Raw genomic sequence first — 17,361 nt, 5'->3', positions numbered from 1 at the left:
TTCAGCAGCTTCCCTATGACTTACTTTTCTATTCAAGTTGCTTCTCTTTATTTTCCTTCAAGGAAAATACTTCTTTTTCAACAAAAGGAAAAAATATATAGTGAATATTTTTATCTTAATAATTATTTCTGAAACTTTGTTAAAGTTTTACTGTTGAAGTTTCTTTGAAATACAGAAAAATATTTGTTAAAGCCTCCGAATAGCTCTGGCTGGGTGGGTCAGTTAGTTGGAGCATTGTCCCTTGGTTCAATACCCAGTCAGGGCCTGTACCTAGATTCTGGGTTCAATCCCTGGTCCAGATACATATGGGAGGCAACTGATCAATGTTTCTCACTTCAGTGTCTCTGTCAGTCTCTGTCTGTCTGTCTCTCTCACTAAAAACATCGATATATACATATCTTTGAGAATTAAAAATCAAAAAAGCTCAGAACATGCCTTGTCTCTGTGTAGCTTACTTTCTGAATGAACAGTTTGGCCATTAGAGGGTTTTGGACAAGGAGTGACATAATGTTTTTTGCTTTTGGAAAGGATTCCTGTAGTTTCCAGGTTAAGACTACACTTTACTCTAAGGAGACAATAAAAGGTAGAAACAAGGAAACTGACCAGGAGGCTATTAAAATATTTAAATATAAAATATTTTAACATTATTTGAACTGTAGGTTTATCCTTAAGTTATTCTGTATTTATATTTTCATGTTTTATTTCTAGTTTTACATGTTTTTATGAAATGTAATTGTTCTCAAAACTTTGTCTTTTAGATATTATTTAATATTAAAGTCATTTGATAATTCAGTATTCACTGTGTCACTGCTATGTTGCTTATACCTATAAACACTTTATAAAATTTGTGTTTTAGTTGCTCCCGAAGACTTGTTTATTGGTCGCCACTTCATTATTGTGCTTTCCACGATTGTCTTTATTCTGCCTTTGTCCTTGTACCGAGACATAGCAAAGCTTGGAAAGGTAAAATTTTTACATTTTAAGTTGGCATAGAAATGTACTTCCTAATTTGCATTAATTTTGTGCAACTGCTGTCTGTATGGCTAAGTTCTTATTTACAGTATTTATCTTTGGTTTCTTTTAGTTTAATTATAATTGTGATAGAGTAAACTATGGTTGGATCCTTAGCTTACTTTTGGGAATGGGAGGTTAAATAGTTGAAAAGTGTGAACTAAATATGCCCTTTCTTTTTCTTTTCTTTTTTTAAAGAATATATTTTTATTGATCAAGCCAGCAATGAGGCAGGTGCCCTGACTGGGAATCAAACTGTGACTTCCTGGTTCATAGGTTGATGTTCAACTCTTGAGCCATGCTGGTCAGGCCCTTTTTCTTTAGTAAGTAGATACTCTAACTGATGTCAGGCAATACCCCTTTACATTTAGAAAACATAAAGAACTATACTTAAACCGAGTTTAAGTTTCAAAAAATGTTTTATTGTTTTTATAGACAGTAAGTTAATTAAAAAGTAAACTAAATTTAGCCCTGGCTAGTTTTGCTCAGTGGATAGAGAGTCAGCCTGTGGACTGAAGTGTCCCAGGTTCCATTCCCATCAGGGGCATGTACCTTGGTTGCATGTACCTTGGTACCCCAGTAAGAGGTGTGCAGAAGGCAGCTGATTGATGTTTTTCTCATCGATGTTTCTTACTTTCTATCCCTCTCCCTTCCTCTCTATAAAACAAACAAACAAAAAAAGTAAACTAAATTTAGAAATAGGGAGGAATCACTTTATTGACTTAAATTTTTGTTTATAAATTACAATATCTGTTTTGCCTATTTTTCATCTATTGCATGTCAATGTGTTGATTCATGAATTGTTGAGAATCTAATAAACATTTATGATTTGCATTGCTAAAGACAAATGCTGATTTCTTTCTAATGAGACCAATCACATAATTATTCAATTTTCTGCATATGCTCATCAACATAGAGTAGCCTTTATCTGGTTATATTTTATTTCCTTACTAACAAGGATGTTTGTATTTTATCCAAACTATTATTGATGCTGTATTTACATTATGCCAAGCATTCCAATGAAACATTTTAAAAAATAATTATACTTATATTTTTGCATTCTGTTTTTAGAAATCCAACAGCTGATTGAATTTTACTTTTTACTGTGATGTTTGATGTGTGTCTACAATTAAGATGTCCTACTTTTCAGGCAGATTTGAGAATGGAAATGATCTTCCAGAGTATTCTGACTATTCTACCTGTCTTCCCTAACAGTCATCTGGAGATAAACAAGAGTATTTCAAATGGGGCTTTTTATGGTGAAATATCTGAAATGGCTGCACTATTTTCCATTCACATGTTCAATGTGAACATAAATGTTGCCATCACAGAGCAGAAGACAAGGAGTTCATGAACAGAAGGCTGCTAATACTCTATCATATTATTACCTGAACATTTTCCCCTAAATGCCCCTTCAAAGTGTCATATAGAAATATCTAAACAAATTTCCTAATGAGTAAAGCAGGGTAGTTAGGAGCCATGATCTGGAGTCAGGATACTTGCATTTGAGTTTCTCCTTTGCCACTTTCTTGCTGTGTTACCTTGGGAACGTTACTTATTGTAATATTTCTGTTCCTCAGTAGATCAGAGGGCTCATAATAGAATTTTCCTTCTAGTTAAAAAGTAGCAACACAGGAAACAAGGTTAACAACCATTAAATGAAATAAAATGAAGTTTGTATTATATTTATCTTATCAGAGAAAAAAGTCTAAAATGTGTTTATCCATTAAAGAGTAAGAGATTAAACATAGATCTAATGTAATGAGTGTGTAGAACACATACCTACACATATCAGTTTATATTTTAACCTGTTGAAATGGAGACCAAAGAGAAAGGAAGAAGCAAAGAAGACTTAGAAATACAGACAAAATGGCAAGACCACAAAGGCAAACAACTAACGCTAGAGAACAAAAAGGAAACATTAAAAACAACCCAAAAATGTGAGAGGGGATTGTTGGGTTGGTGGGTAAGATAAAGACAAGCAGAGGAGCAACTATAGACAGAAAAAGCATAAGTCAACACTCACATAGGGCCTGAAGAAAAATAAAGATATTTTCACTTTCATAAAAGAAAATCATCTGTTTCATATTCTACACAGGAAGCCACTAAAATCTTGTAAAGCCATCTTGCAAGATTACAACAGTCATATATGATACTTGCTCTCCTATTTAAGTGGAAAAGAAAAAACAGACTATGATATGATAAAAAGTTATATACTTGAAATTATCAACCCAATCTATAAGCATAAACTACTAAATTATTGTATTTGAAACTTGGCATATATTTACTCAAGTAAAGAGAGGAACACCTAATATTTTCAATAAAATAATCCCTCTACCAGCGCTTTTCAAACTTTTTAATCTCCTGTCAACACATAAACTATTAAAATTTTGTGGCACACCAATATATATATATATATATATATATATATATATATATATATATATATATATATATATATATACCTTTTTTTTTTGTTGATATGACAAAAGAAATAGGCATATTGATTCATTCACACCAGATGGCTATTGTTGTGCTGGCTGTTGTCATTTTTTTATTTGACAATCCAAGGGAAAAGAGGTCAGTGAATCTGACTAAATAATTGGGTATTACATTTTTAAATATTAATGCAGCACTGCTCTATGAAGCAACTAATGGTATCATTACACTTTCTTTTGCAGATCTCACTTATTTCCACAGTTTTAACAATCGTGATTATTGGAATTGTAATGACCAGGGTAATTTCATTGGGTCCACACATGTAAGTTTTGTTGCTATATTGATTGGTCTTTGATTTATGACCTTCATATAGGTATTTATTTGGCGTAAATTCTGAAATGTAAAGTAATAGTGGCACCAGAAGCATCATTTTTCTTTCTTTATTGTTTGCAAAAATTAGAGAAAATAATGACATGTAGGTAGGCATGCATGTTTACCTTGGACTCTGCATAGCTGATAAGAATGATGAGAAATAGGGTCTAGGAGGAAAAGTGGTAGATGATAGAAATTTCTATAAATACCTCAGATAGATTTTGTTCTTAACAAATTTCATCAATCAAAGATTGAAATGAGAGGAAGAATATTTTTTATGCTTTTGGCTGTTAAACAAAATGTAGTCACATTGAAAGCCACCCTTTACTCTCTACTAAGATTATATTCAATTATTTTTTGTTAACATGCTTTGTCATTTGTGAACTAATAGTGAAAAATGATAATGATATTTGTTTTTAATGCTAATAGCTGTCAACTTGGTATCAGTTTCCCAAATTTTATTTATTCATCCATGAAATTCAAAGTGTGAGTACTGCTGATCTAAACTGCACAGTTTTTATTATTTGGTTATAGAATAGATTCACCAGATAAGGACTAAGTAGTTCATCTCCATAGTCTCAAGAGAATGCTGGAATAAAACTAACTAAATTGGCTTTAAATGCAAAATTAGATTCCCATAATGCACAATAAGTATTTATTGAATAAATAAATCATACATTATGGAGTTTCCATGAGCCCTTAAATATTTTTATTATCTCAAATAAGACATAATGAAATTAATTTAAGACATAATGACAGGCTGGATCTTCAAAAAATGTTACCTGTGAGAGAGGGGAGAAAAAGGAAACCTGGTGAATAGCTACAATTAACAAGTGGTCCCCAAGGTAGCTTACTTTTTTCCTATTGATTAACTGTTCTGATGCAAAAATCACTTCATTTGTTACTCGATGCTGCATCAGGTAAATGCCACAAATGAAGCCTCAAATTTATTGGAAAGAAAATATGAAATATTTAGTCTAACTGCATTTGATATGGCCTTTCCTTTGTAAAAAACAAACATTTTTTAAAGACTTACATAAAAGGGAAAATGTGTGATTATCTATGATGCTTATATTAATGTTCTCTTCAAACAACTTAATCCCAGCTCATAATTGTATTAGTCAACTTGGGTTGCTGGAACAAAATATTATAGGTGGGTAGCTTAAAAACAGACATTTACTTTCTCATAGTCTGGAGCACATGTGTCAAACACAAGGCCCGCGGGCCAAATCCAGCCCGCCAGGCCTTGCAATGTGGCCCGCACCGCGCTGTCATCACTGCACTCCGCTGTCAGTTTATGACATTGTCAGTTTATGACTGTTCAGTAAACCATTCGGCCCGCAATTTAGGCTGGATTTTAGATTTTGGCTCCTTCTCTGATTGAGTTCGACACCCCTAGTCTGGAGGCTGCCAGTGTGGTCAGATTTTGGTGAGAATTCTCTTTCTGGTCTTGCTGTGTCTTCATGTGTCAGAAAGCAAGCTGTCTTGTGTCTCCTCTTATAAGAACACTGATCCCATCAAGAGTGCCCAGACCCCATGACCTCATCTAACCCTAATTATCTCCCAAAGTACCCCTCTCCAGATACCATCTCACTGGAGGTCAGCTCTTGAACATGGTTAGGGGAGACAGTTTAGTCCATTACTACATACAATAGAGCTTTTGAAATGCACCTGATTCACTTCAATGTGGCCACATACTCTTTCATATAGTAAACTCAGAGTGCCTATTGTTTCTGGCCATTTTGGGGTGTGCCCTGAGAGAAAAAGAGCAGGGAGGCATAAGTCAGCACCTGCTGCAAGTTGTTCACAGTCAGTTATAGAGAAAGGATATATTAAAAAAAAATGACAATATAGTAGGAATGCTAAACAGAAACATAAATGAGGGGTAGTGGCAGTGCTGCATAAGAGAGTGTTTAAAAGTCTGTCTGAATCAGGGAAGGCTTCCTGGAGGAAGAGAAACATGATCTGTATGTTTTGAAGGATGAATCTGAACTTTTCCAGATAGATAGGGTGTAAAAGGCAATACAGGCCCAGGAAAGGAAAACATAAAAACCCCAAAGCATATATTAAATTCTACTGACATTTACTTAGCATCTATTATGTAGGTCTGTATTGAGTTCTGATTTTCAAAAGTTGATTGCACAGCAACAAAGAGCTAGGAAATATATTGAACACAGAATTCAATTAATAATTTTGGCTTAATTTTTCAGTTGTATAAGACAACTATTTTCACTGAAGTTTTTATTATGAAAAGTGATTCTAGAGAATAAACCAGTAGGTTATACTAAAAGGTCAGAGATTTAGTATAGCACCATGATACAATATTGAGGGGGAAAAACAAGTTCTTAAATGTTGATGGAAAATAAATTATTATTAATTGACCTTCAGGAAAACCATTTAAAACAATGATTTTTCAACTCTGGCTTCTCATTAGAATTACCTGAGCTGAGCAGCTTTTCAAAATACTGATGTCAGGTCTCTACTTGCAAAGATTCTGAGGGATCTGCATAGGGACCAGGTGACTGGATTCATTATTGAACAGTTATAAATCTGTGAACAAGGATCAAGAGCTCCTTGGTAAAGAGATTAAAATTATGAGTATACTTTTAACTGATGCATCATTTCTAAAAATAGACTGGAGGTTTTGTTATTTTAGTTACTCTTTAGTCATCATTTTTCATGATTCATTTTCCACTAACTTTTTTTAGGATCTTTTATATACAAAATGTTATGTGAGACACTATTTTGAATACAAATAGAAATAAAATATCTCACACATGGTCATCATAAAGGCAGCATCTCTCAATACAAAGGAAGAGAAAGGAGAAGCCACTTCCTGGTTGGCCTTAATGAATTGACTTTATGGCCACAGAACTATTTATTTCCAAAATGAGGCCTGCATCTTTCTAGGCCTCCACTAGTGGTGATGTCTTATTTTATCTGAGCCTTTGAAATTTTTCTAATAACAGTGGTTATTTACTTAACTCTTTCAATATTTAGATGTTAAAGAAGTGTGTTTCTCAATACTGTGCCGCCTTTTATTTCTGTTTGAATACTACTGCAAACAACTTCTATTTGTCCAGATTTACAATCAGGCTAATCAAATCCCATCTTCAGGGATTGGCATAGTAGCTGGCCAGTCAGGCTTCTTTCTGAAAATATGACAGCCACAAATGCTTGTAATCCATAAAACATGAGAAATTCAGTACTCCAATGTGTGTTTTTCCTCATTCTTGGTTAAAGATGAATGATCAGAAAAACTATTTTTTTTCCATACGTTTTTTTTTTAAATTGGTATTTGAAAGAGACCTTTAAACCCACTATCAGAAAGGAGGAAGGTCTGTAACGGCTACTGGTATTGACCTTGTTACTATGGAAACACCTTTTCAGTGGTTGTGTTTTTAAAATGAAACACAGTTCAATTTCCTTTTTCATAACTGAGAGGGCCATAAATTCTGCTTTTTTATATGATTTCAAATAGCTCACAGTCCAATGACTTTCAGTTCTTTATGGAAATAATGGTCAGTTTATTGTATTTTCTAACCTTTTGTGTTTTGTTTTTTTTTTAAAAAACTGAGGCAGCAAATTAATTGCTATCTAGAAAGCAGGCTAGTATGAAAATGTAATAGCACAGTCCTCCCATTCTTTCCCAAACTAGTATCAGAGACATTATTGCTATGAAAACCTTCATTCTGTGCTTTGTTAATATTCAATTCTTTATATTCATATAGAAATGATAGCATGCAGTCCATATTTGCAGCTATTTTCTCTTCAGGTGGCATCTCTTTTACAGCATTTTAAACAACAGTGTGTGTGATTGGTGTTCCAAGTATAATTGCAAAAATGCAGCTACACTTTCCCCAGATATTTATGCACATAAAATACTCTTTCCCCAAGGATCTCAACACATATTAGTTCCACTACCTTTTATCCATTCTAATTCTGAAATTCTACAATATAATCCTAGACATAAGAAGTAACTACAGGGAATAAAAGAAATGATCAGAAAAAAAATGTGTTAAGATAGAGGAACAATGCATACTTGAAAAAATGGAATAATTAGTTTTGTTAAATGGGATGTTTTGATAATGTATACATTACTGCTCTTTTTGTTGCCAATGACAACAACCACAGAACCCTAACTGAATGAAGCAAATAGAATTGATTGTTCAGATTACTGTAAAGTTCAAGGGTAATTCTGTTATGAGGTTTGGTTGAATATAGGAGCTCAACCAATGAAATCAGACATAATTTCTCTCCTTTTTTGTAATCTCTTGGCTTCACTTCCTGTTATATCTCTGGTTTCTGACAGGCTTTCTCTTTATCATGACAAGATAACAGCAGAAGTCTCAGCCTACATCCATTCAAGTTCAAGTCTATATAAAAAAGTTATTTGTTTTATAAATTATCTCCAACTTTACTTCCAGTGTCAGTTCTGATTGGACCTACTGAGGACCTGTGACAATCCCAAACCCTATCATCATGGCCTCTTTGAGTTGCTCATGTTTAGATTACTTGATTACTCTCCATGTTAAGGATAAGGTCAACCAAACTAAATCACACGTACTCAGAGTGAGGGAAGGACGATCCTAAAGGAAATCAAGGCAATGATGCCAGGAGCAGATACTGCCTGGTGCAAACCACAGGTTCCTATGTCAGATGATAGGAAGTTACTGGTAACCTTCCAGAGATTCAATCAAATCATATGGGTAGAAGCAAATGAGAAATAATTAAGATGAAAGCAAAATAATAGGAAAGTAAATTTTGCAAATCCTCTCCCTCCTCCTTCTTATTTGTGTGTGAAGAGCATAAATAAATGCAAATAACATGACAAAACAGTGGTGTGAGGGAGTAAGAACCCTAATAAAATATCTTTTTGCCATAGAAGATATTGAACTGGTTATAGATCAAGACAGGAGATCTTGAAAAGTTGGAATTTACGATATAGAGTAATCCTTGGAGAGGAATTGGGATACTTCTTCTTGTTGAAACAGTAAGAGTATGGAGAGTAAATATGGTTTCATTCTGAAGACTAGTAAAGGGAATTTGCATGTTCATGCATGGTACCCTCTATTTATTTTCTGAAATGGGATTATCTGAGAGTGTGGTAGACAGGAGTAGGTTCAGAACTTGAATACTTTGGTTGGTTAAATTTGGAAGGGACTTATATATATGAATAAAATAATGCTATTTGTAAAAATTATCTTTATTCATCTTTTGTATGTTTTGTTGTGTATTTTATGTATTTCTCACCATATTGTGAACTCCATGAGAACAGAGATCACATTTGTTTTATTTCACACCGAATCCCCATTACTCAGCACAGTGTCTAACAAAGAATTAGAATTCAGCAAAGAACTGTTGATTAGTTGGATAAGTGAGTAATTCTATGTTTTTCTTCCTGATTTTAGTTGATTTCACTTGAGGACTGACTGATCAAATTTTTGAAATAATGAAAAAATAAAAATTATCTTGGGAAATAAAAATTTCATACAAAAATATTCCCTTGTCAAAGAAAAATTTCCCAAGGTTATTTTCATACTAGAAAATTTTTATAAAATATCCTTTGACTCCAAGTTCTGCAGCACTGTTAGAGCTACTGGTAAGTTTTACCAGTTTGCCTACATAAAGCAACAAATAAAATGTGCCCTTGACTGGGAATCGAACCTGAGACCTTGTGGTGCATGGGCTGATGCTCTAACCACTTCACAACACTGGCCAGGGCCCATCATTAATATTTTAATAAATGGCTTCCTTAGTGAGGTTGGCAACTTGTTTATTATTGCCAGTTAGAACACATACTGGTCTCTGGTAAAGATTTAAAATCAAAGAACAAAAATAGAGTAGCCTGTTTGCTTTGTTGGCCAGCAAGCATTTATTAAATGTCCAGCTGATGGCAATTACTCTTCTAGGAATTGGTACTGTGAAGATGAAGAAAAAAAAAAAATCCCTGGCCTTATACATCTATAGTGTGTAGATGGGGAGAATAGACACTGGAAAGATAATCTGAATAAAATACTTAATAGAATTATAGGAAAGCGCCATGGAAACAGAGGAAGAGTCCTTAACACAAGCTGGGCCGGCAGACGGGTGGGGTGGACAAGCACATAGAAGGTAACCTCCTTAGACTAATTTAATGGAATTTCAAGATAATGCAATATGTGCTCTACTGCTTAGAATGTGCTGGCATTAATTGGATGAAAAAGGAGAGTGGGAGGAGGCGGAAGCAGTTGTTGGCAGAAGTGTGTGAGGCCCAGAGGAATGATGCACATAATGACAGAATCATTTCAAGATTATCACATTAGGACAGGGATGTGGAGAGGACAGACACTTTGCCATGGATTAGGGGACTTTCAAATAAAAGTAAAGGTGTCTCCCTTAAGAATGGCCTCAAAAACTCTCTTGCTTTTATGTTGCAGCAGAGGGGAGCACAGATTGGGGGCAGAAAGACGTGATTCAAGGGAAGAGGAAGTAAAGAGGCAGGTGATGCCAAGGTTTTCTGTTTGGACAAGCAGACTGGTAGATGGTCCAGAGCTCACCACCAAAATGAGGAAATGGAAGAGTCTGTTCAGTCATTTAGCATTTACTAAATGCTTACTTGCTTTAGACACTTTTCAGGTACTGGGACTGGGAAGATCAATGAAGCATAATCCTTTTTTGCAGAACTCTTAAAACTTATTGGGGTGGACAAACACACCTCAGTAGACTACTTAATAGAGTTAGGAGCTGGTGTATTGAAATGTAGAGGAAGGCCCCCAGATTTTTCTAAGTTATTAACCAGGATAGGAGAGGAAACAGTCTGGGGGAAAATAATGAGTTTTTAATATTTCAATATCTTTATTTTGAGGAACACCTGGTGTTCAGAGAGAGGAAGAAGAAGGAGAAGTAACACAGCATTTTGGAAAGGCAAGTCTGGAGTTTAGGGAGAGTCTGCTATGCACAAGATTGTACAGAGACAGTGTATCAGGTGAAGAGAGGTAAACCCAAGGAGAACCCTAATAGAAAATAATTAACAGCATTACATTTATTTTAGTGTGAAATATTTTCATGTAATTCTGTTCTGTGAAAAACACAGCTGAGAATCAAAACAACACTCATAATTCTAACACATTTTTATTACATGAAGAAGTGAGGCCCTGGCCGGATAGCTCAGCTGCTTAGAGTGTTCCTGAGGCGCCCAGGTTGAGCATTCCATCCCCACTCAGCCCACATGCAAAGAGCAGCCAATGAATAAATGAGTGGAACAATGAACTGAATCGATGTTCACCTCTCTCTCTCTCTCATCAATTTAAAAAATAAATTTAATTTAAAAATTATATAAATGAAAAGTGAAATCCTGCCCTCTCCGATCCTCTCCCTGCTTTTTCAATCCAAACTGACAAAAACAGTTAACACCAAATTTTTAAAGAGTTAACAGAGAAATTAGAGCCAATAGTGGAGGAAGAAAGAGAGAGGAAGAAAGAGGTAGGAAAGAAAGAAAGAAAGAAAGAAAGAAAGAAAGAAAGAAAGAAAGGAAGGAAGGAAGGAAGGAAGGAAGGAAGGAAGGAAGGAAGGAAGGAAGGAAGGAAGGAAGGAAGGAAGGAAGAAAGAAAAAATCAAAAGTGGCTAGTGTCCCAAAGGAGAAAAAAAGAAGTATTCGTGATATTTGTGGTGCCAAGCTGTGCAAGCTTTCTATATGATTCATATAAAAAAGAAGATATTTTGGCCAAAAAAAAAAAAAAAAAAATCAGCATAATGTCTTATGTACATTTTAACTCAAGATTAGCTTTATGTAAAAGGTGTGTTGTTGTTGTTTTTAAGTATCAGTTTTTATGTTTAGAGTTATTCTCAAGAAGAATTTCCTGAATAGCTTTAATGTTCATATAAATCACAATTATGCAGAGAACAGAGTCAGAAGAAACGTGAGCTGGGAGCAGGAAGTGGCAGAGAGCTGTCAGCCAAGCCCAAGCTGGGGAAGTGGGCAGATCTGCCTCCGTCATTAGTAGCTGGTGGCCTGACAGGAAACGTGGAACCTTTGTTTGCCTGCCAGCTGGAGCACTTAACTCTCCGATGTGTCTGGTTGAAGAGGTTAATATGTAAGGCTCTTTTAACAAAAATGCAGACCCTGCCGAGATCATCTGATTTGGAAGGTGCCTGTGTGCAGCAGAAAGGAATCTGGGCAGGTACCACAGAGAGGTGTGATGTTTGATCTTTCGATCTGAAGTCTTCTGTTCTGGGGATCAGAAGCAGTCCCCCTGAAGCTTGTTTTCATAAGTCTGTGGAGACTGAAGGCACATTTGTTAGGGCTTGCTTCCTATTGCTTTGCCTTATTACCATCACCCAACTGCTGTCAAAGTGGAATTTGTCTTTCAAAATAGGATGAAATGCCTGAATCCAAGAATACAAGCTGAGATAATTTTGCAGAATGAAGAATTCTCCCAAACCTCCCCACTCCCACACAAAAAGGCTTTTTTAAAAATGTAACTACGTATATGACTGGATTTTTTTGAGTAAGAGAAGAAAGCAATTATTCTTTTGAAAGTATCTGCCATACCAAGGCTGCAAATTGCTATAAGCCAGCCTCTATTTTTGTTAGTATTAAAATATATTAAAACACTCGAAGTATTTAACCTTACATTAAGCCTCCATTATGTTGCCATGATCTAATTGAAGCTTTGTGGGGCATTTTAAAGAGTCCTGATTTCCCCCTATATTACTTTCATTTGGTTTTATTTTTTTCTCAAAAGAATACATTCATATATTTCTACAAAATCAAATATGACAGATGGCTTTTAATGAAACAAAGCGACCTACTACCAAATCTTTTCCTATTTCAGATATATCATTTGGCATTTACATTTTTTACTTCTACATAACATGCTGTAATTGCTATTTCTGGTTTCTCACTGTTGTCTTGTCATATAGTAAATGAGGATTTAGCTCTCTCAAATGATCATTTCTCTCCTTCCATATCATAATATGCAAATACATAGCACAATGTTCAAAATTAAAGTTAGAGCTCTCTTCTTGCACACCTGTTTTATTTCTTGAATTAACACTTACTTTTGGCTTTGTTTTTAACCATGTTTAGCTAGATGACCAGTTCAGATTTTTTTAAGACTTTGTGTTTTTGTTTTTTTTATTCACAGCAAAATTGAAAGGCAAGCATAGAGATTTTTCCATAAAGGTCCCCCAATTTTAGCATCCCCTACTAGAGTGGTACATTGGTTACAATTGATGAATGTAGATTAGTATATCAGAATCAATGAAGGTATATAATTTAAATAGAATTCACTTTTGGTATTGTACATTCTGTGGGTTTAGGCAAATGTATAATGACATGCGTCCATCATTATATTATCATGCAGAGTATTTCACTGCCCTAAAATTTCTCTTACTCTGCCTAGTCATCCCTTCCCCAAACTCCAAGTCCTGGCAACCACTGATCTTTTTACTGTCTTCATAGTTTTGCCTTTTTTGGGATGAAATATATGTGGAATTATGCAGTATTTCTCTTCTTACATACTTGTTTTTTCCCCCTACAATTAACACATGTATTATGGAAGATATGATGATGAATATTCTTATCCAGTTTCCATCTTTAACTGTAATATTGATAATTTCCCATTTCTAAATATGTCATGTTTCTATTAGGTTAAGGAAGTTCTATTTTATTAATATCTTGCTTATCAAAAAATATTTTGTAGGCTATTTAAAATATTTTTCAATGGTATTAGCTTTTAATTTGATTAATCTGTTAATGTGATGAATTACATTAGTAGGTTCTTCAGTTATTGAACTACCCTTGCATTTATTAGAAAAACTCTTTTTTGTCATGATTTTTTTCTTATATATTTTCTTGATTGCATTTGATATTCATTTTCTATTTCAGCACCAAAGTCTAAAGTCAGAACCATCTATATGTTCATTTTCTCACCCACATTGGGTATCAAGGTTTCAGCAATCTGATAAAATATAAAAAGACACTTTTTCATTTTTTTTCTCTTGAAATGGTTGTCTAAAACTCAAACACAGGCTATTTCATAAACAATTGCAAAGCCATATTCAATATCTTTTCATTTAATCTAGATTTCAACACATATTTCCCCCCCGCCCCCCCTGCCAAGCTATAACATCTTTTTTTTTTTTTTTGGTAATTTACATCTTATAAAATCAGCATCATTACACTGAACACAGAAAATCCAAAATGATGTCTAGTTACTGTTCCATACTCCATCTTTGTTAGGAATATACTGAAGGAACCATATGGGCCAAGAACATTTTAAAAAACTCAAATAAAGAAGAAAAATGAATATCAAAGTACTATATTTTTATTATTAATATAATAGCTAAAAAGTGAGATACCACTCCAAACTGTACTGACAAAAATAAAAAGAGTTTTATTTGCCTGCAAATACTTTAACAGGAAAAGTACATCATTTAAAATATATTAGAAAGTTAAAAATAGTCAAGTTTCTACAATTGTTAGTACTGCCTTTAAAAAAATCTTTAAAGACCATGGAAAAAATATGAATTTTTCCACATTAACGTTGGAATTTGACAGGTAGTAGTGGAGGCAGCAGGTGGCAGCAACTCCCACTCAAAAAACAAAGGGAAGTGGAGTGAGCTTTGTACCAGCCGGAGGCCTCCCTTGGAGGCTAGCTAGTTCCCTTGTGTCTGCATCTGCTCATTTCAAAAGTGGAAAGAAATGGCATCATGCGTACATTTCACTAACTTTGACAAAACCAATGGGATGTTTTTGCGTCTACTTTGCTCTAGAATTAATAACAAACATAAAATAGATGGCTTGGTGCTTTTTAGGACTTTTCTTCACCATCCCCTTCTAATTCCAGGCATTCTCTGGGTCTTGCTAAAGCCTTTTCTTTTCAGGGAAGCTAGCCATACTTTTTTATACTTTTACTACCTTTTAGTTCACGACAGTGGATAATAACGACAATACAGTGCAAAATCTGAACACTTAATATATTCTAGGCTCTCTGTCAGGAGTTTAGTATATGAACTCAATGAGTAAGGTACTATCATTATCCCCCTTTTTAGATATCAAAACTGAAACGCAGAGAGGTTAAGTAACTTCCCTAAGATCACACAGCTAATAAGTGGAAGGGGCCGAAAAACCAAAACAGGCTGTCCTACCTGGAGCCTATGCTCTTCACCATTACTGGGAAACCAATCCCTGCCAATAGAGAGGCTAGCAAATATTTTAATTCCACTGAGAAAGACGCTCCTTTGAGTTATTTAAAGTGTATATGTTTCCAGCCTTTTTGAGAAGCATGTCCACAGGTGGAAACAAGGTGATTGGGAGTTCAGTGTGGAGGAGATGTTGAGATAAACAGACCAAGGAGAAATCTCAACTTCTTCACTTACTATCTCAGGGAGATGGACCAGTTATGTGACCACTCAGAACTTTCCTCTCCTAATATATTAAATGGTGATAATAATACTTATTGTGAAGATTTAAATAACATAAAGATAGTTTTCCGAAGATGGCTAAGTATCATTGATTGACATTAGTTCATGTCCACCTTCCTCAATAAAGTAGTGCCAACTAAGAATATCTGTTGTGTAGGATGAATCTGGAAAAATTGGTTGGAGGTGAATAAGGGGCAGTATTGATTAATTGATACTGCATTATTGACACTGCATTATTAATTTTTGTATCTTTCTAATATATCACATGAGTGCATAACGAATGTTTGTTGTTAAATTAGCAACCAGTCACAAAATTCAGTAATTGGTGGATATTTAAAATACGTAATATAACCTTTCCAAGTATTTGACATGCATTTTTAGAGGACAGAAAGCATTGATATTCCTAAGGAATTTATTTACAATTAATGGAGACCCCTTATTATTTCTGACATAAAGAATGTCATTTATATTGTGACAGCATTCCTTATTCTCAGATATGCTTATGCTTGTATCTGTTTAATGGTTCGTTAAATTAACTATCTTTTAGACCAAAAACAGAAGATGCCTGGGTATTTGCAAAACCCAATGCCATTCAGGCTGTTGGTGTCATGTCGTTTGGTGAGTATATGGTTTCAAAGGCTCTTTCTCAATACAGAGTCTCCGGTGCAGTGAAGAAGTGCTAGGTTTCAGATCTGTGACTGGAGAACAGATGTCCTGTGTTTTAGACATCTTATTAGCAGCATATGATCTAGTTTGTGCCAACATAAAATTAGACCCAAACTTTTCTCACTCATCACTGAAATTTGCTTCCATTTGGACAAGTCTCTTTCTCATGCAGAACATTCATGAAAGCCATTTTTTTTTCCCACTTGAAAATCTAGCAAATGTTATGGATTTCTTTAAAACCTTGCACACCAACTACTAGGAGTTGGCCGGATATTTAAAATGCCTGTTACATCACAAATTGGAAAGGAAGCCGTGGACTGGAAACATAGTGTTGTTTATATTCCCCTTAAGATTGGAAAGGCCACTAGAAAACGGAAAATGGGAGAGAAAATTGAATAGGCCTGGTTTATATCAAGAGTGACATGAAGAGACTACACAGGCCTAATGTGAATGAAATTTCTCATTCCCCAAGCTGCTAGAAAGATTATTTTTTTATGTATCTCATAAATTAGTGTATTTGAACTTCAGTTCATCATCATTCCAAAGTAGCATGAATCTCTGAATTTTCGGAAGTAAAAAGAGGACACTGGTGCTTGTTTCAATAATAATTTTTGTTGTTTGTTTGCAGCATTTGTTTGCCACCATAATTGCTTCTTAGTGTATGGCTCTTTGGAGGAACGCACAGTAGCTAAGTGGTCCGGCCTCATCCATGTATCCATCTTGGTTTCTGTGTTTATCTGTATTCTCTTTGCTACATCTGGATACTTGACATTTACTGGCTTCACCCAAGGTAAAATGAGGAGTTTGGTTTTACCATAATTTGGTATTCACATAAAGTGGTGTTATCACTTTTCATTTTGGGTACAATTATACCCAGTGTTCTACTTCAGACAAATCTCTTTTCTGACTATTTTTTCCTCTACCTCCTTACCTCTCTGCTGCTCCTGTTTCTTAATTTTTCTCATTTTAAAACTGCTAAACTTGCCGAAACCGGTTTGGCTCAATGGATAGAGCGTCGGCTTGGGGACTGAAGGGACCCGGGTTCGATTCCGGAAGGGCATGTACCTTGGTTGCGGGCATATCCCCAGTAGGGGGTGTGCAAGAGGCAGCTGATCGATGACTCTCTTTACGATGTTTCTAGCTCTCTATCTCTCTCCCTTCCTCTCTGTACAAAAATCAATAAAATATATATATTAAAAAAACAACAACTGCTAAACTTAAAAAAAACCATATTTTAAATTTTTCTTTTCTTTATTGATTAAGGCATTACATATGTGTCCTTATCCCTTCATTGCCCCCCACCCTCAACACTCATGCCCTCACTCCCCTGGTGTCTGTGTCCATTGGTTATGTTTATATGCATACACACAAGTCCTTTGGTGATGAGAAATAATCATTGATTGGCTTCCTCCTATACTACTGGGGATCGAGTCTGAAACCTGGGCATGTGCATGTGCCCTTGAC

At 35.0% G+C, this 17,361-nt stretch overlaps 1 protein-coding gene across 2 annotated transcripts in view; it reads left to right on the top strand.

Moving 5' to 3' along the window:
- Window positions 1-17,361, top strand: part of SLC38A11 (solute carrier family 38 member 11) — a 45,962-nt gene that overhangs the window by 12,536 nt on the left and 16,065 nt on the right. For both annotated transcript variants that reach the window (XM_084891611.1, XM_084891612.1), the window contains 4 exons: window positions 857-963; window positions 3,693-3,772; window positions 15,779-15,849; window positions 16,526-16,687. In XM_084891611.1, coding sequence (XP_084747737.1) covers window positions 857-963; window positions 3,693-3,772; window positions 15,779-15,849; window positions 16,526-16,687 — 420 coding nt within the window. The remainder of the gene's footprint in view (window positions 1-856; window positions 964-3,692; window positions 3,773-15,778; window positions 15,850-16,525; window positions 16,688-17,361) is intronic.

Source organism: Pipistrellus hanaki (assembly GCF_964339955.1).
Source record: "Pipistrellus hanaki genome assembly, chromosome: 8".
Taxonomy (NCBI): domain Eukaryota; kingdom Metazoa; phylum Chordata; class Mammalia; order Chiroptera; family Vespertilionidae; genus Pipistrellus; species Pipistrellus hanaki.
Note: the sequence above shows the minus strand (reverse complement) of the source record. Positions and strands in the feature narration are given on the sequence as shown.